The sequence below is a fragment of the Engystomops pustulosus genome, chromosome 1, assembly GCF_040894005.1.
Source record: "Engystomops pustulosus chromosome 1, aEngPut4.maternal, whole genome shotgun sequence".
In the NCBI taxonomy this organism is placed as follows: Eukaryota; Metazoa; Chordata; class Amphibia; order Anura; family Leptodactylidae; genus Engystomops; species Engystomops pustulosus.
This window is the reverse complement of record NC_092411.1, coordinates 282365469-282385132: the sequence shown is the minus strand read 5'-3', so window position 1 is coordinate 282385132 and position 19664 is coordinate 282365469. Positions and strand designations below refer to the sequence as shown.

Here is a 19664-nt window from a genome sequence, read left to right as displayed (position 1 = left end):
CGGGACCCCCGCAGCTGCTGGACGCCCCCAGGACACGGGACCCCCGCAGCTGCTGGACGCCCCCAGGACACGGGACCCCCGCAGCTGCTGGACGCCCCCAGGACACGGGACCCCCGCAGCTGCTGGACGCCCCCAGGACACGGGACCCCCGCAGCTGCTGGACGCCCCCAGGACACGGGACCCCCGCAGCTGCTGGACGCCCCCAGGACACGGGACCCCCGCAGCTGCTGGACGCCCCCAGGACACGGGACCCCCGCAGCTGCTGGACGCCCCCAGGACACGGGACCCCCGCAGCTGCTGGACGCCCCCAGGACACGGGACCCCCGCAGCTGCTGGACGCCCCCAGGACACGGGACCCCCGCAGCTGCTGGACGCCCCCAGGACACGGGACCCCCGCAGCTGCTGGACGCCCCCAGGACACGGGACCCCCGCAGCTGCTGGACGCCCCCAGGACACGGGACCCCCGCAGCTGCTGGACGCCCCCAGGACACGGGACCCCCGCAGCTGCTGGACGCCCCCAGGACACGGGACCCCCGCAGCTGCTGGACGCCCCCAGGACACGGGACCCCCGCAGCTGCTGGACGCCCCCAGGACACGGGACCCCCGCAGCTGCTGGACGCCCCCAGGACACGGGACCCCCGCAGCTGCTGGACGCCCCCAGGACACGGGACCCCCGCAGCTGCTGGACGCCCCCAGGACACGGGACCCCCGCAGCTGCTGGACGCCCCCAGGACACGGGACCCCCGCAGCTGCTGGACGCCCCCAGGACACGGGACCCCCGCAGCTGCTGGACGCCCCCAGGACACGGGACCCCCGCAGCTGCTGGACGCCCCCAGGACACGGGACCCCCGCAGCTGCTGGACGCCCCCAGGACACGGGACCCCCGCAGCTGCTGGACGCCCCCAGGACACGGGACCCCCGCAGCTGCTGGACGCCCCCAGGACACGGGACCCCCGCAGCTGCTGGACGCCCCCAGGACACGGGACCCCCGCAGCTGCTGGACGCCCCCAGGACACGGGACCCCCGCAGCTGCTGGACGCCCCCAGGACACAGGACCCCCGCAGCTGCTGGGAGTAAACATAGAGGAGGCTAAAAATAAATAAAAACAATCCCCTGCGGGGACCCCCTGTATTTTCGGTAGGAGATATTTTTGTGTCTGCAGAGTATATATAACAGATGATAATGACACCGGGGGAAGAAACCGTATAATCATCTCCCAGAGAGCCTGGATATAGGATGCGGCTGAGCGAGGAAGGAATAGCCTCGAATACGTCCTCTCCACGACCGTCTGCGGGTGACGAGATATATCAGAGATATATATCTCTCATCTATATAGAAGTATCCATTACATACAGTGGGCAGAACGTATCCTGTGCAGTGTATACAGCTCCCATACAGTGCAGGCGTAGTATATGCAGGCTAGGGTGAGCAGGCAGCATATATCCTGTGCAGTGTAGGTGCAGTGTATACAGGCAGGGGTGAGCAGGCAGCATATATCCTGTGCAGTGTATACAGCTCCGCTCCTGTACAGTGCAAGCGTAGTGTATACAGGCGGGGGTGATCGGGCAGCATATATCCTGTGCAGTGTATACAGCTCCTGTACAGTGCAAGCGTAGTGTATACAGGCGGGGGTGATCGGGCAGCATATATCCTGTGCAGTGTAGGTGCAGTGTATACAGGCGGGGGTGAGCGAGCAGCATATATCCTGTGCAGTGTATACAGCTCCTGTACAGTGCAAGCGTAGTGTATACAGGCGGGGGTGATCGGGCAGCATATATCCTGTGCAGTGTATACAGCTCCTGTACAGTGCAAGCGTAGTGTATACAGGCGGGGGTGATCGGGCAGCATATATCCTGTGCAGTGTAGGTGCAGTGTATACAGGCGGGGGTGATCGGGCAGCATATATCCTGTGCAGTGTATACAGCTCCTGTACAGTGCAAGCGTAGTGTATACAGGCGGGGGTGATCGGGCAGCATATATCCTGTGCAGTGTAGGTGCAGTGTATACAGCTCCTGTACAGTGCAAGCGTAGTGTATACAGGCGGGGGTGATCGGGCAGCATATATCCTGTGCAGTGTATACAGCTCCTGTACAGTGCAAGCGTAGTGTATACAGGCGGGGGTGATCGGGCAGCATATATCCTGTGCAGTGTAGGTGCAGTGTATACAGGCGGGGGTGAGCGAGCAGCATATATCCTGTGCAGTGTATACAGCTCCTGTACAGTGCAAGTGTAGTGTATACAGGCGGGGGTGATCGGGCAGCATATATCCTGTGCAGTGTATACAGCTCCTGTACAGTGCAAGCGTAGTGTATACAGGCGGGGGTGATCGGGCAGCATATATCCTGTGCAGTGTAGGTGCAGTGTATACAGGCGGGGGTGAGCGAGCAGCATATATCCTGTGCAGTGTATACAGCTCCTGTACAGTGCAAGTGTAGTGTATACAGGCGGGGGTGATCGGGCAGCATATATCCTGTGCAGTGTAGGTGCAGTGTATACAGCTCCTGTACAGTGCAAGCGTAGTGTATACAGGCGGGGGTGATCGGGCAGCATATATCCTGTGCAGTGTAGGTGCAGTGTATACAGCTCCTGTACAGTGCAAGCGTAGTGTATACAGGCGGGGGTGATCGGGCAGCATATATCCTGTGCAGTGTATACAGCTCCTGTACAGTGCAAGCGTAGTGTATACAGGCGGGGGTGATCGGGCAGCATATATCCTGTGCAGTGTAGGTGCAGTGTATACAGGCGGGGGTGATCGGGCAGCATATATCCTGTGCAGTGTAGGTGCAGTGTATACAGGCGGGGGTGAGCGAGCAGCATATATCCTGTGCAGTGTAGGTGCAGTGTATACAGCTCCTGTACAGTGCAAGCGTAGTGTATACAGGCGGGGGTGATCGGGCAGCATATATCCTGTGCAGTGTATACAGCTCCTGTACAGTGCAGGCGTAGTGTATACAGGCAGTGATGAGAGGGCAGTGTATACAGCTCTTGTACAGTGCAGGCGCAGTGTATACAGCCCGGGCACGCACCCCGTTTCCTATGTCAGCCAGGTTATTGTCCGTCCTGACACACTGTAACAGCTGCTTCACCTCAGCAGCCGGAGCTGGAAGGAATTAAGGTCTGAGCCTCCAGAGCCGATGACTCAGCGCACAAATATTCATAAAGGAGGAAAACAAGAGGCTAATTGGTATTTGATCCCATGGCCCGGCAGCCACAGCCAGCGCCTCGCGGTGCCAATACAATGAGTAAACACGGGCAGCGGGCACACGCTTATCATTACTGCCGCTCTCCCTCCTCCCAAACATGTTGTAATCCAGAGGAGAAGACTGCAGCGGCATCAATCCCCCCACTACTGTGTCATGTACCAGCATCTATCCCCCACTACTATCACCGCACTACTGTCCCCCCACTACTGTGTAATGTACCAGCATCTATCCCCCCACTACTGGGTCATGTACCAGCATCTATCCCCCACTACTATCACCGCACTACTGTCCCCCCACTACTGTGTAATGTACCAGCATCTATCCCCCACTACTATCACCGCACTACTGTCCCCCCACTACTATGCAATGTACCAGCATCTATCCCCCCATTACTATCACCGCACTACTGTCCCCCCACTACTATGCAATGTACCAGCATCTATCCCCCCCCCACTACTGTGTAATGTACCAGCATCTATCCCCCCCACTACTGTGTAATGTACCAGCATCTATCCCCCCACTACTGTGTCATGTACCAGCATCTATCCCCCCCACTACTGTGTCATGTACCAGCATCTATCCCCCCCACTACTGTGTCATGTACCAGCATCTATCCCCCCCCACTACTATGCAATGTACCAGCATCTATCCCCCCCCCCACTACTGTGTAATGTACCAGCATCTATCCCCCCCACTACTGTGTAATGTACCAGCATCTATCCCCCCCCCACTACTGTGTAATGTACCAGCATCTATCCCCCCCCCACTACTGTGTAATGTACCAGCATATATCCCCCCCCCCCACTACTGTGTCATGTACCAGCATCTACCCCCCCCCACTACTGTGTAATGTACCAGCATCTACCCCCCCACTACTGTGTAATGTACCAGCATCTATCCCCCCCACTACTGTGCAATGTACCAGCATCTATCCCCCCCACTACTGTGTAATGTACCAGCATCTATCCCCCCCACTACTGTGTCATGTACCAGCATCTATCCCCCCACTACTGTGTAATGTACCGGCATCTACCCCCCCCCCCACCACTACTGTGTAATGTACCAGCATCTACCCCCCCCCACTACTGTGTAAAGTACCAGCATCTATCCCTGCACTGCTGTGTCATGTACCAGCATCTATCCCCCACTACTATCACCGCACTACTGTCCCCCCACTACTGTGTAATGTACCAGCATCTATCCCCCACTACTATCACCGCACTACTGTCCCCCCACTACTATGCAATGTACCAGCATCTATCCCCCCATTACTATCACCGCACTACTGTCCCCCCACTACTATGCAATGTACCAGCATCTATCCCCCCCCCACTACTGTGTAATGTACCAGCATCTACCCCCCCCCACTACTGTGTCATGTACCAGCATCTACCCCCCCACTACTGTGTAATGTACCAGCATCTATCCCCCCCACTACTGTGTAATGTACCAGCATCTATCCCCCCCACTACTGTGTCATGTACCAGCATCTATCCCCCCCACTACTGTGTAATGTACCGGCATCTACCCCCCCCCCCACTACTGTGTAATGTACCAGCATCTACCCCCCCCCCCACTACTGTGTAAAGTACCAGCATCTATCCCTGCACTGCTGTGTCATGTACCAGCATCTATCCCCCACTACTGTGTCATGTACCAGCATCTATCCCCCCCCACTGCTGTGTAATGTACCAGCATCTATCCCCCCCCCACTGCTGTGTAATGTACCAGCATCTATCCCCCCCCCACTACTGTGTAATGTACCAGCATCTATCCCCCCCACTACTGTGTAATGTACCAGCATCTATCCCCCCCACTACTGTGTAATGTACCAGCATCTATCCCCCCCCACTACTGTGTCATGTACCAGCATCTATCCCCCCCACTACTGTGTAATGTACCAGCATCTATCCCCCCCCACTACTGTGTAATGTACCAGCATCTACCCCCCCCACTACTGTGTCATGTACCAGCATCTATCCCCCCCCACTACTGTGTAATGTACCAGCATCTACCCCCCCCACTACTGTGTAATGTACCAGCATCTATCCCCCCCCCCACTGCTGTGTCATGTACCAGCATCTATCCCCCCCACTACTGTGTCATGTACCAGCATCTATCCCCCCCACTACTGTGTAATGTACCAGCATCTACCCCCCCCCCACTACTGTGTAATGTACCAGCATCTACCCCCCCCCACTACTGTGTAAAGTACCAGCATCTATCCCCCCACTACTGTGTCATGTACCAGCATCTATCCCCCACTACTGTGTCATGTACCAGCATCTATCCCCCCCCACTGCTGTGTAATGTACCAGCATCTATCCCCCCCCCCACTGCTGTGTAATGTACCAGCATCTACCCCCCCACTACTGTGTAATGTACCAGCATCTACCCCCCCACTACTGTGTAATGTACCAGCATCTATCCCCCCCACTACTGTGTCATGTACCAGCATCTATCCCCCCCACTACTATCACCGCACTACTGTGTCATGTACCAGCATCTATCCCCGCACTACTGTGTCATGTACCAGCATCTATCCCCCCCACTACTGTGTAATGTACCAGCATCTATCCCCCGCACTGCTGTGTCATGTACCAGCATCTATCCCCCCCACTACTGTGTAATGTACCAGCATCTATCCCACCCACTACTGTGTAATGTACCAGCATCTATCCCCCCACTACTATCACCGCACTACTGTGTCATGTACCAGCATCTATCCCCCCACTACTGTGTCATGTACCAGCATCTATCCCCCCCACTACTATCACCGCACTACTGTGTCATGTACCAGCATCTATCCCCCCACTACTGTGTAATGTACCAGCATCTATCCCCCCACTACTATCACCGCACTACTGTGTCATGTACCAGCATCTATCCCCCCACTACTGTGTCATGTACCAGCATCTATCCCCCCCACTACTGTGTAATGTACCAGCATCTATCCCCCCACTACTGTGTCATGTACCAGCATCTACCCCCCCCACTACTGTGTAATGTACCAGCATCTATCCCCCCCCCCCACTACTGTGTAATGTACCAGCATCAACCCCCCCCCCACTACTGTGTAATGTACCAGCATCTATCCCCCCCCACTACTGTGTAATGTACCAGCATCTATCCCCCCCCACTACTGTGTAATGTACCAGCATCTATCCCCCCCCCCACTACTGTGTAATGTACCAGCATCTATCCCCCCCCACTACTGTGTAATGTACCAGCATCTATCCCCCCCCACTACTGTGTAATGTACCAGCATCTATCCCCCCCACTACTGTGTAATGTACCAGCATCTATCCCCCCCCACTACTGTGTAATGTACCAGCATCTATCCCCCCACTACTATCACCGCACTACTGTGTCATGTACCAGCATCTATCCCCCCACTACTGTGTCATGTACCAGCATCTATCCCCGCACTGCTGTGTAAAGTATCAGAGACACGTGTGCACTACAGGGCCTGGGCACCAGGGGCTATACACCAGAGCTAGGGGAGCTGCTAGCGCCATGTCCACATCCATTCTCTATAACACGGACAGACATGGTATATGGTGCCCACACTGTACCACTATGTGCCAAGGATTTGTAAATATAAAGAATACAGGGACACCCTCTCCAATATGGGCCGCCTTGGTCCGGGTCGCCCTCACTAGCGGGGAGGGCTCCCTCTCCGGTCCAGGCATCCCTTTCTGGGAGCCGTCTCTAGTAAAGGACAATATTAATAAGAAGGGGAAAAAACCCATAAAGACAGAGAAGAGTAATAAGTAATAAGCGTGGAGGGGGGTGACATATGAACCTAATATGATTGGGATATATATAGTAAGACTCTTCCATACCATTCCCTTCCCTCGGAGCTCCAGAGTCTGTGAATAAAGTGCTCATGATTTTGTCGAAGTTGCAGCTGGGCTCAGCGTTCTCCGGGTCTTCCACAAAGTGCTTGAGCATCTCCCGCAGGACGTCGTCCAGAGAGGTCGCCGTCTCGTCCAGGATAATGCTGGCTTTGGCAAGGAAGCCGTCCAGGTCACGATGAGCTCGCACCTCTTCTTCAAAGTTCTTTAATTTTAGGTACTTGGAAAAAAAAAAACACAAGAAGGAGACCATCACCTGGAGAGAAGAGACGGGTAGAGGAGCCACACAGGGATCCAAAAAGAGGCACAAGTAGTTACACACCGGTCACTAACCGTAATGGGGCCTTAAAAGCCAACACAAGACATCAGATACAAGTGTCTGACGTAAACTACTCCTTTGTACTCAACTGACTGCTCTAGTATCCAACCAGAAAACAGCTTCAGCTTTTACTCAAGAGTAGAGGTGAAGAAGTTCAATGCAGAGAGCCAAGAGCACAGCAGTGTGAGGACACCCCCCCTCTCAACTAAACTACACCGCCTGCAGGACTGTACAGTCACAACTACTGACAGATTCCTTTCACTAAATTTGTCATGGGGCGATTCATGTATTTGTTTTCTCCGTAAAAAAAAATTCATGCAGAAATGGCAATATTGGTTTAGATTTTAGAACGTGGGTCAAAAAATTACATCAAGTATTGAGAATATCAAAAAATAAAAAAAGTGCACATAATTTTAGTAAAATCAACAAATTTTGATTGGCCAGGAAGCAGCTATTCTGTCCCCATAGATACCAGGATGATGGGAGTGAGGGCTGGTTATTGTGCGGATCTAGCTTCAACATTTCAAGGACATGGTCTTCCAAGCTTGGAGAAAAACCAGCCTGACTGACAGAGCCTGGCACCTCTCCTCCTCCGAGCCTGACTGACAGAGCCTGGCACCTCTCCTCCTCCGAGCCTGACTGACAGAGCCTGGCACCTCCCCTCCTCCTCCGAGCCTGACTGACAGAGCCTGGCACCTCTCCTCCTCCGAGCCTGACTGACAGAGCCTGGCACCTCCCCTCCTCCGAGCCTGACTGACAGAGCCTGGCACCTCCCCTCCTCCTCCGAGCCTGACTGACAGAGCCTGGCACCTCCCCTCCTCCTCCGAGCCTGACTGACAGAGCCTGGCACCTCCCCTCCTCCGAGCCTGACTGACAGAGCCTGGCACCTCCCCTCCTCCTCCGAGCCTGACTGACAGAGCCTGGCACCTCCCCTCCTCCTCCGAGCCTGACTGACAGAGCCTGGCACCTCTCCTCCTCCGAGCCTGACTGACAGAGCCTGGCACCTCCCCTCCTCCCAGCCTGAGTGACAGAGCCTGGCACCTCCCCTCCTCCCAGCCTGAGTGACAGAGCCTGGCACCTCCCCTCCTCCGAGCCTGACTGACAGAGCCTGGCACCTCCCCTCCTCCGAGCCTGACTGACAGAGCCTGGCACCTCCCCTCCTCCGAGCCTGACTGACAGAGCCTGGCACCTCCCCTCCTCCGAGCCTGACTGACAGAGCCTGGCACCTCCCCTCCTCCCAGCCTGACTGACAGAGCCTGGCATCTCTCCTCCTCCTCCCAGCCTGACTGACAGAGCCTGGCATCTCTCCTCCTCCTCCCAGCCTGACTGACAGAGCCTGGCATCTCTCCTCCTCCTCCCAGCCTGACTGACAGAGCCTGGCATCTCTCCTCCTCCTCCCAGCCTGACTGCCAGAGCCTGGCACCTCTCCTCCTCCGAGCCTGACTGACAGAGCCTGGCATCTCCCCTCCTCCTCCGAGCCTGAGTGACAGAGCCTGGCACCTCCCCTCCTCCTCCGAGCCTGAGTGACAGAGCCTGGCACCTCCCCTCCTCCTCCGAGCCTGACTGACAGAGCCTGGCACCTCCCCTCCTCCTCCGAGCCTGACTGACAGAGCCTGGCACCTCTCCTCCTCCTCCCAGCCTGACTGCCAGAGCCTGGCACCTCTCCTCCTCCGAGCCTGACTGACAGAGCCTGGCATCTCCCCTCCTCCGAGCCTGACTGACAGAGCCTGGCACCTCCCCTCCTCCCAGCCTGACTGACAGAGCCTGGCACCTCCCCTCCTCCCAGCCTGACTGACAGAGCCTGGCACCTCTCCTCCTCCCAGCCTGACTGACTAGTAAATTAAAGCGCCGCTACATCTAACGCACACTAATTCAATAAAGGAGAGGCGTCTTCTAGCGGTCTCCGATATTTACATGAAGGACTGGGAGAAGCCGCGGGGCTGAGCCGCCTCCTGTTATAAAGAGATGGGTTTAATTAAGATGAATTCCACATTCTGGAGATCACGTCTACCAGAGACGGTAACCAGAGAGAAGAAAACAAGGCAAGCCATAAAACTTAATTCTACACGGCTTGTGGAGCGGCAACCTCCGGCTCTAACAATCATCAAGTCAACAATGGGAGGCGTCTCATGCCCGGCCAGGAACATGACCACGTGGGCTCTTCTCAACAATGGTCCTGGAGACGGTCGGCAGAACGGGACACAAGTGACCATTAGGTCAGTGTGCTTGGTTTACTATACTTCATCCTGGTGGCAGATGTCCTTTAAAGTCTAAAAGAAGAAATGACAGATATAAAACAGGATAAGATTTCCTTGAGGGTTCACTTACTTTTCTTGAGGTGTGAAGCAGAACACAGCCATGGCTCTCATTTTCTGCTGGAGCAAGAAGAGAGAAATTAGATATTGCAAAATCTGGAAAAATAGTGAGTGCAGCTCTGGAGTATAATACAGAATGTAACTCAGGATCAGTACAGGATAAGTAATGTCATGTATGTACACAGTGACTGCACCAGAAGCAGAATAGTGAGTGCAGCTCTGGAGTATAATACAGGATGTAACTCAGGATCAGTACAGGATAAGTAATGTCATGTATGTACACAGTGACTGCACCAGCAGCAGAATAGTGAGTGCAGCTCTGGGGTATAATACAGGATGTAACTCAGGATCAGTACAGGATAAGTAATGTCATGTATGTACACAGTGACTGCACCAGCAGCAGAATAGTAAGTGCAGCTCTGGAGTATAATACAGGATGCAACTCAGGATCAGTACAGGATAAGTAATGTCATGTATGTACACAGTGACTGCTCCAGCAGCAGAATAGTGAGTACAGCTCTGGAGTATAATACAGGATGTAACTCAGGATCAGTACAGGATAAGTAATGTCATGTATGTACACAGTGACTGCTCCAGCAGCAGAATAGTGAGTGCAGCTCTGGAGTATAATACATGATGTAACTCAGGATCAGTACAGGATAAGTAATGTCATGTATGTACACAGTGACTGCTCCAGCAGCAGAATAGTGAGTACAGCTCTGGAGTATAATACAGGATGTAACTCAGGATCAGTACAGGATAAGTAATGTCATGTATATACACAGTGACTGCACCAGCAGCAGAATAGTGAGTACAGCTCTGGAGTATAATACAGGATGTAACTCAGGATCAGTACAGGATAAGTATTAGAGATCATGTTGTGGTGTGTGACATTTCGGTTACTCTCTGCCCTGTGTGAAGCTGCAGTAGATCTGTATGGGTTGTATGGATCATGGGGGAGGTGATGCTCCCTTTAATTCAATACAAATCTTGTTGTATTGCAGCCTGAGCACATCTGCTCGCAGATACAGAGCCCCTGACCCTCCCGGCTGAGCCCCCTGGGAGCAGTACACAGGTAGTGAGATGTGATGTGGGTGGCACACAGCACAGGTGCCTTGTATGGGTCACACTCCTCCGGCAGGCGGGGAGCCATGCCAGGGGCATCTAGGATCTATGGCACCATAACAACCCGCACCCACCAAGGTGATTGCAGAACGAGGCAGAATAACCTGGCACCACATAACGGGGGATGGCACGCTCCATCTGCTTATTACTAATTCCTCATCTTCTGTGCGCCTGGCAGAGATGTAACGCAAGACTAATGCAATTACAGGATGGAAGAACAAACAATACGAGCGCTGGGGCCCGTTATATAGTCTACACGTTGTGCAATCCGAAGACCGGGCCGAGTCTACACCAAGTCGGACACAAAGATGAGGGCAAAGAGTCCAGCGGGGGCACCAACTAACCCGACTGTGGGGACAGTGACTGACCCAACGGCTATACTCCCATCCACCAGACTGTGGCCGTGGAGCGTTCCCAGACAATCACCTCCCCAGTTCTGCGCTGTCCATTATCCGGACGCTTCCACGTGTTGTTACATCTCTATTTCAGGCCTCCGCACAATCACTATGGCCATAGGACAGCCAGCGTGCCGCCGCCGTGCAGACAGGAAGCCATACAGAGCGAGACCCTCGTGTGGGCTTCAAAGCCCCGGAGCAGAAGTTATAAGAGGTGAGGCTGCCTCAGGCATTGTGTAACATCCATGTGAGGAAGCGGGAGCCTATTGTGTGCTCCGCACAGCTCCATCTACTCCAGACCTCCTGCCGCTACTCAATGGTCTCCCTGGGATTGTGCAGGAGCAGGCACTGACCCCACTATATGTATATATCATATTGTATATCCCCTTCTACCTCCTCCACACTGGAGCACATCCCTCATCACTTCTATCTGCAGTGCAGAGCACTTATACCGGGGGGTGTGAGCGCAGTCCCATCACATTAATGAGCTGTGCCGTGGCATGATGCCACGCTCACCCTCTGGAACACAGAGGAGCGAGGATTTGATTAGACGGGCTGAGATATCATCAGACAGGGAGACACACTATCTCTGCCGGTGCCCGAGAGCGCCTGCCATCTGGCACTGCCCAGGAAAATACTGAATTATTTATACTGCTGATCAGTGCCCAGTGCTAAACATGAGGACCTGCCAGCGAGCTGAACCTGCAAGAAGGAGGCCGCTATACAGTATACAGATGGGGGCATGTATGTACATACACCAGCAGAATAGTGACTGCAGCCCTGCAGTATAATACAGGATGTAAACTCAGGCAACAAAATGTAGGTTATATCTAGGATGATGGACAGATACTTTAAGCGGTTTCTTAGCCACCCCCCCCTGGGTTGCACATTACTGTCCCTTGTACATACAGATTTATGAGCTCTTTCCTCTCTGTTACTCAGGATCACGGTCTGTGCCGTTCTCTATATTGTTACGTCTACATTATTCTTTCATTGTGGTACAGCAGGTACCAGCATTATACAGACTGGGAAATCTTATCTAAAGCCTTTAGGTTTTGTCTTATCTAAAGCACACTGATATGGGGACAGTTTAAAGGGGAAGTATATTACACTTTAGCACCGCACCCTCTACAGGTCGTGTTCGGTATGGCAGCTCTGCTCTACTAAGGTTTATAGAGGGAATCTGCAATACCAGACGCAGCCTGCAGAGAAAAGCGAGGATGTTTTTGGAAGACAGCTTCCATAATTTTGTTTATCTTAAATTTGGACATCACCTTTAAGCAGGATATGTTGTGCACAGCAGCACCCACCTGTAGTATTCTGTGGCCCTTCTAGATTGACATTCACAAAGAAGCGGATACTTTCCCCAGAGACTATGGAGGAATGGACAGTGTCGAAGAGCTCCTCTCCTCCGCCCCCTTCTTCCTCCTTGTTATCACAGCCGTCATCGGTGTCGCACTTAAGATAACCTGCAAATAAAGGGAAGAGATGTTAGAGGGGTGCTGGAAGAAGACAATGAGGATAGCTCAGATTATAAGCCTAGGGTGGAGTCCAAGGCCACTGCCCGGCGGGTCCGGCCTAGGGTGGAGTCCAAGGCCACTGCCCGGCCTAGGGTGGAGTCCAAGGCCACTGCCCAGCAGCTCCGGCCAGGGTGGAGTCCAAGGCCACTGCCAGCAGCTCCGGCCAGGGTGGAGTCCAAGGCCACTGCCTTTCTCCTGTCTAGTGAATAAATTCGGAGATGTAGTATGGATGTAGTAGTCATTCCAGACAACAGTTCAGGATAAGTTCCAGTTTACAGCAGGAAGCCGGATCTATTCCAGTGTGTAATAACAAGCAGCGCTCTCTGCCATTACTGGACAAAACACAAACTTTAGAAGGTGAAACAAAACAACTATTTTATAGCTGCCAAAACACTGCGGCCATTAAGAAATCCTCCCTGGGGCATTGGAGTGTGAGTGTGCGCTCAATCACTCATACACTGGTCCTTACGGAGGAGACAATAACAGCACAGAGCAGGAGTGACGCAACACTCAGCTTCTACACAAAGACACTTATTAAATCAATTGTTACTTCACTTCATTCCATGGACTCCGGCCAAAAGAGCAGAGGCTTTAACCCCCGCAGTCACGAAGTAAAACTACGTTTTCCAAATCACTTTATTTTGGGACTGACCCACATGTATGGAGTAAGGAAAGATCAGTCATGTCCAATCTTTATTCCCCCGGATGTCATGTCTCCGCATAGAAAACCACTGAAAGCATCCCGGCATCTTGATAGATCCACCTCCTCATCTCTGACATGAGGTCTCCTGGCCTCTTACCACCACTAATATCCTTCCCCCTCAGTGCTTTACATATAAGCCCTACTCAAGGTAAATGGGTTATTCAGTCTCCTCCCCAATATATTATACGGACTCTCTCCTTCCCCTTCTGGTAGTTGTAAATATGGCCCCCAATAAATTCTATGGTCAGACCGCTTCTTCTTTTGGTAGTTCTAATGCAGTCCCCAATAAATTGTTTGGTCAGTCTGCTACCCCCTCTGGTAGCTGTAACTTTAGTCCCCAATAAACTCCTTGATCAGTCTCCTTCCCTTCTGGCAGCTTTAAAAGAGGTTAAGTAAATTTCCTGCAAGTCTCATTTCTGTCTTCATTGTGCTCTCCAGTCAGTCTCATCTGGTAACTGTAGATATAGTGTTCCGTAAATTGCTGGTCTACCCACCCCCACCCTTCCAGAAGCTGTAAAGGATTGTCCGCAGTAACTTCCCTTGGAGTCAATCTTCTCCATCACTTTGCGAATGCTCAGTCAGTGCTGTCGCCAGTCCTTGATGACTTCTTCTAGTAAAATTATTACTTGTATAAACGGTTTTAGAATTTCTCTTTTCTGCTGGCAGCCTTACATACAGTCCCCAGTATCTCTTAGTCAGTCTCCTTCCCCTTCTGTCCTAATCCTCCAGACAACTGTAAAGTGATCAGTAAATTTCCATCCATATAATTCATCCATATGGAAGGTATAAATACCACCCCCTCAGTAATAACTCTAGGAAGTCACACTCCCCTTTGTGAAACTTACTGGAGGACTGCATTTACAAGTCAGTCTCCTTCTCCCTCTGGCAGCCATTATTTAGAACAAGTACTTTTCCCCACATACAAATACACCATCATGTAGTCTGTGGAGAGACAATCATTACATGACGTCTTCTCAGCTTTGCTCTTCTAAACTTCATTCTAGGTCCTGGGCGCCGCTCATCTCCTGCCCCATTATCTCCCATTCAATCTTACTCTCATTAATGACCCCAATAATCTAATTAGGCCGCATCTTTATCAGTCGCTGGAATTCATTAAAAAGAGATTTCAGATCATCTTCAGCCACGAGATCCTTTATTTGCCAGCGAGAGCGTCGTCTCCTAATGAGTGCGGCCATCAAAGGAGCCGCTGGGGCGCAATTAATGTAAATAGAGCAGCAAGTGGGGGGCAAACGTGGCCAAAAACAGAGAAAAACGGCACACGTCAGCACTTTGAGAGTGCGTAGGAGGCATTCCGCTCAGAAAAAATTATTAAATGATTAACCCTGAAAGCTCCAGTCATAAGGTCTAAAGGCGTCCTTCTACTCTAATCACAGCGATCAGGGAAGATCAACCAAGCAACCGAGGGCTTTACCTGCAGTGGCCACTACTGGATGAGTGAAGTATTGCATGGAGACAGAGCTCAGAAAGTGCCAAGTATAAGGAGTCCTATAATCCGAGCAAAGCTGCTATAGGGAAATGCTATGCAAATTATTACCAACTAATAATTATTAGCATAACGCAAATGGTGCGATCAAATAAATGGGTCAACCTTGGGCAGGTCAACCTACAGGAGAGCAGTTCTCAGTGGATGTTGTTCTCATAATCTTGTGAAATCTCTTCTGAATTCCGCCTTACAGGCAGTCCCCTACTTAAGGACACCCGACTTACAGACGACCCATAGTTACGGACGGACCCGGCTGCCCACTGTGACCTTTGGTGAAGTCTCTGAACGCTTTACTATTGTCCCAGACTGCAATGATCAGCTGTAAGGTGTCTGTAATGAAGGTTTATTCATAGTCCATTTATAGCAAAAATTTTGAAACTCCAATTGTCACTGGGGGAAAAGAAAAAAAATGGTCTAGAACTTCAATTATAAAATATACAGTTTCGACTTACATACAAATTCAACTTAAGAACAAACCTCCGGACCCTATCTTGTATGTAACCCGGGGACTGCCTGTACTAGGAAGATAATCAGATAACATAGAAGTCTCAGGAGAGGGGAGAGTGGTGGGGGTCAGTCACAGCAGGTAGGTCTATCCCACCAGCTAATAGTCAATTCTAAATCCAGAAGATCTACATGAAGATGACAGAGAGAAAGATGAAGATGCCGGAGGTTCACTCAGGTCCAGTCAATATCTCAGTAGACCCCCAAGTGATGGACCTAGCTGATAATATATGATGGCAACGAGGCCAATGCCTCTGGGCTATCCTAGCTTGTAGGAATCTTAGGCTGACCCTTGATGTGTACGGACACCTCATTGGGTGGTGTCATGGTGAAGAGCCAACATTTCAGGTGCTGAACAAGGAAACATTGTTCTAGGGTTTGTAGGTTTTCCCCATGACTATGGGCATTGGTTTCCTCTCCTCTCCGTCTTCCTGTGGGCATTGGTTTCCTCTCCTCTCCGTCTTCCTGTGGGCATTGGTTTCCTCTCCTCTCCGTCTTCTTGTGGGCATTGGTTTCCTCTCCTCTCCGTCTTCCTGTGGGCATTGGTTTCCTCTCCTCTCCGTCTTCCTGTGGGCATTGGTTTCCTCTCCTCTCCGTCTTCCTGTGGGCATTGGTTTCCTCTCCTCTCCGTCTTCCTGTGGGCATTGGTTTCCTCTCCTCTCCGTCTTCCTGTGGGCATTGGTTTCCTCTCCTCTCCGTCTTCCTGTGGGCATTGGTTTCCTCTCCTCTCCGTCTTCCTGTGGGCATTGGTTTCCTCTCCTCTCCGTCTTTCTGTGGGCATTGGTTTCCTCTCCTCTCCGTCTTCCTGTGGGCATTGGTTTCCTCTCCTCTCCGTCTTCCTGTGGGCATTGGTTTCCTCTCCTCTCCGTCTTCTTGTGGGCATTGGTTTCCTCTCCTCTCCGTCTTCTTGTGGGCATTGGTTTCCTCTCCTCTCCGTCTTCCTGTGGGCATTGGTTTCCTCTCCTCTCCGTCTTCCTGTGGGCATTGGTTTCCTCTCCTCTCCGTCTTCTTGTGGGCATTGGTTTCCTCTCCTCTCCGTCTTCTTGTGGGCATTGGTTTCCTCTCCTCTCCGTCTTCCTGTGGGCATTGGTTTCCTCTCCTCTCCGTCTTCCTGTGGGCATTGGTTTCCTCTCCGTATCGTTATGTACACCCAGTCCCTCAGACACCCAAATAATTGAATGGATCCTAAATGAATAGATTAGTGATGCCAAGTATGGCCTATTTGTCTCAATAAGGTCACCTCTTTCCCCCCGGGTTATTGCAAGGAAGTCACCCAATCCAACTAGGACACAGCGGAGTCATTTTTACAATTGACTGATCAGGTGTCAACAAGTCGAGGCTTTCTGTGCAGCCGCCTGGCATTGTGCACCAGTCGTGTTGCTTAGTTATGGACGCTCTCCGCCGACTTGTTATGTAATGTTTACTGAAGAGGGAAGACATATAATAGCGGGATTATGTATGCGCTCCGGGGCTGGCGTCAGGCAGTGAGGTTGTGGAGCCGGCACCTGCAGAAGACGATGTTGTTGAGCGTTTTGGAAGCTGCACTTGGGAAAAGCGATTGAGGAATTTATGGAATGAGAATAAAAACAACACAAACAGCTGTAGCGCTGATAACAGGCCTCCGCCGCGCCACTCGTCCGCACCATTGATAAAGCACAACTTCTCACATCGGGTTTGTTTTCCCGGCCGTCTGCTTGGTGAAGATGTATGTTACTGGAGAAGAGGAAACTAGACACAACATAGACAGGGCTATCCATACACTGCTCCCAACATAACAGCAGGCATAGCCCAACATATCCTCACTCATCTCCACCATTACTATACATGATGCCCCCTTCCCATCACATAGATCTAACATGTAGGGTCAACTCTAAGAGGTCAGATGAGTATATCTTTGAAAACTGGTATAATAGAACACTACAACTATCCCCATGTTGTTCCTCCCCATGCCTGAAAAGTACCACAGTCCGTTTGTAAAGTTAACTCACCGTCTATGCTTATTCATGTTCTTCTAGATCACCCACTCCTCCAGCTTCCTGAGTGGAGAAGGGGATTGTTTTCTTCCTCAGGAATAAGAGAGACGCTGGCTGTGGGTGACAGACTGGATGAAGAGAAATCAGCTCCCTCAGGAATACTCTTCAGAGAATCACACAGGCAGCATCTCTCTCTCAACCCTGAGGGAGAGGGAATGAGCAGAAGGCACGGCTGAGCTGGAAGGACATGAATATTTCGGTCTCGATAGAAAGGAAAGACAATGATCGGACTCACAAGTGGTCATTTGCATAGATGGCGAGTCAACTTTTTTAACAGGCATGAGAAGGAACAATATAGGGATAGTTATACTTGTGTATTTAAAAATAATCCTAATAATAGTCGGAACCGCAACCTACAGGTCAAATACAACATTGGGTCACTTGTCTGGCTTTCTTCCTCCTGCATCCCTAGCTGTCTGCTTCCATACAAAGTAGCCCTACTTACTGTCCATGCAATCGGTTGGGCGATTGTACAATGGAGGCCAGAGGCCAGGTGATACCTTTGTCCCCCCCACCTCTCCCTCCAAATTCCCTGCAAGGGAGTCAGATGGGGAGACAAGAAGCTTAAAGGTGCTGGACATGTAACCATGTTGTAACGTTTGTAATGGTAGTCTATTAGGAGGGGAGGGGCTCTGCGGCAGAGAGATAGGAGCACAGCAGTGTGAGGAAAAAACTACAACTGTAATACAAATCCTGCTAATATCAACAACATACACACAGGTAAAAAAAAAAAACAAATCTCCAGGGCTAATACCCAACACTGAAACACTCATGATAACACCTGCTGACAGTGTCCCTTAGGGTGCGTTCACATGTTGCAGTTAGAACTGCACGGTGGTTTTAGGTGCAGTTTTGAGGTGACCCATCTCCTCTTATATAAAGGTTACTGTCCCTTTAAGAATAAGTAGTTGAGCAGGTAAATTAGTCTGGGAGTCTCCAAAGAAAACTTTGCATAAATAAACCTAAAAATAGCCTAGTAGGTGTTGGTGGTGAGGATGAGCGGCCACACCTGCCGGGGAGGCAGTAGTAGTTCTTGTTGTTGTCTGTGCAGGACCGGATCCAGGTTCTGATAGCGGCCGCGCCCCAGAGATTATTAGTCTTACGCAGCAATTCATTACGGAAATGCCCTTTGCTCCATTTAATAAATCTCCGAATCGAGACGGCGTCTTAGAAGCTCTGCAAATATCCCCAGGCTTCCCGAGCGGAGAGACGCCGGATCTCAGGGAAATACCCAGAATGCAGGAGGAGGACCCCGGCATCAGAACCACCAGGGACTATACACAGGACATCGTCACATATCACTGCATATCATTACTAATACTCAATATCTGTCACACCTAAATCAGGAATGTAACTTATTTCTACAGTGACATGGAGCCGGTCAGCGCAATCTGCACATTATAGAGCAAGAAGAGCTGAGAAGATTGTACATAGTGTCCTATCTGCAGGCAGCATGTTATAGAGCAGGAGGAGCTGAGTAGATTGTACATAGTGTCCTATCTGCAGGCAGCATGTTATAGAGCAGGAAGAGCTGAGAAGATTGTACATAGTGTCCTATCTGCAGGCAGCATGTTATAGAGCAGGTGGTGCTGCATAGATTGTACATAGTGTCCTATCTGCTGGCAGCATGTTATAGAGCAGGAAGAGCTGAGAAGATTGTACATAGTGTCCTATCTGCAGGCAGCATGTTATAGAGCAGGTGGTGCTGCATAGATTGTACATAGTGTCCTATCTGCTGGCAGCATGTTATAGAGCAGAAGGAGCTGAGCAGATTGTACATAGTGTCCTATCTGCAGGCAGCATGTTATAGAGCAGGAGGAGCTGAGTAGATCGTACATAGTGTCCTATCTGCAGTCAGCACGTTATAGAGCAGGAGGAGCTGAGTAGATCGTACATAGTGTCCTATCTGCAGTCAGCATGTTATAGAGCAGGTGGTGCTGCATAGATTGTACATAGTGTCCTATCTGCAGGCAGCATGTTATAGAGCAGGTGGTGCTGCATAGATTGCACATAGTGTCCTATCTGCCGTCAGCATGTTATAGAGCAGGAGGAGCTGAGCAGATTGTCCATAGTGTCCTATCTGCAGGCAGCATGTTATAGAGCAGGAGGAGCTGAGTAGATTGTACATAGTGTCCTATCTGCCGTCAGCATGTTATAGAGCAGGAGGAGCTGAGTAGATCGTACAT

At 51.4% G+C, this 19664-nt stretch overlaps 1 protein-coding gene across 6 annotated transcripts in view; it reads right to left on the bottom strand.

The window, feature by feature from the left end:
- Positions 1–19664, bottom strand: part of SLC4A11 (solute carrier family 4 member 11) — a 248717-nt gene that overhangs the window by 38458 nt on the left and 190595 nt on the right. For 5 of the 6 annotated variants that reach the window (XM_072126353.1, XM_072126356.1, XM_072126357.1 and 2 more), the window contains exons 3-5: positions 12525–12683; positions 9708–9754; positions 7049–7280 (exon numbers count right to left, since the gene is read on the bottom strand). In XM_072126353.1, coding sequence (XP_071982454.1) covers positions 7049–7280; positions 9708–9754; positions 12525–12683 — 438 coding nt within the window. The remainder of the gene's footprint in view (positions 1–7048; positions 7281–9707; positions 9755–12524; positions 12684–19664) is intronic. The other variant, XM_072126354.1, reaches the window with a different exon arrangement.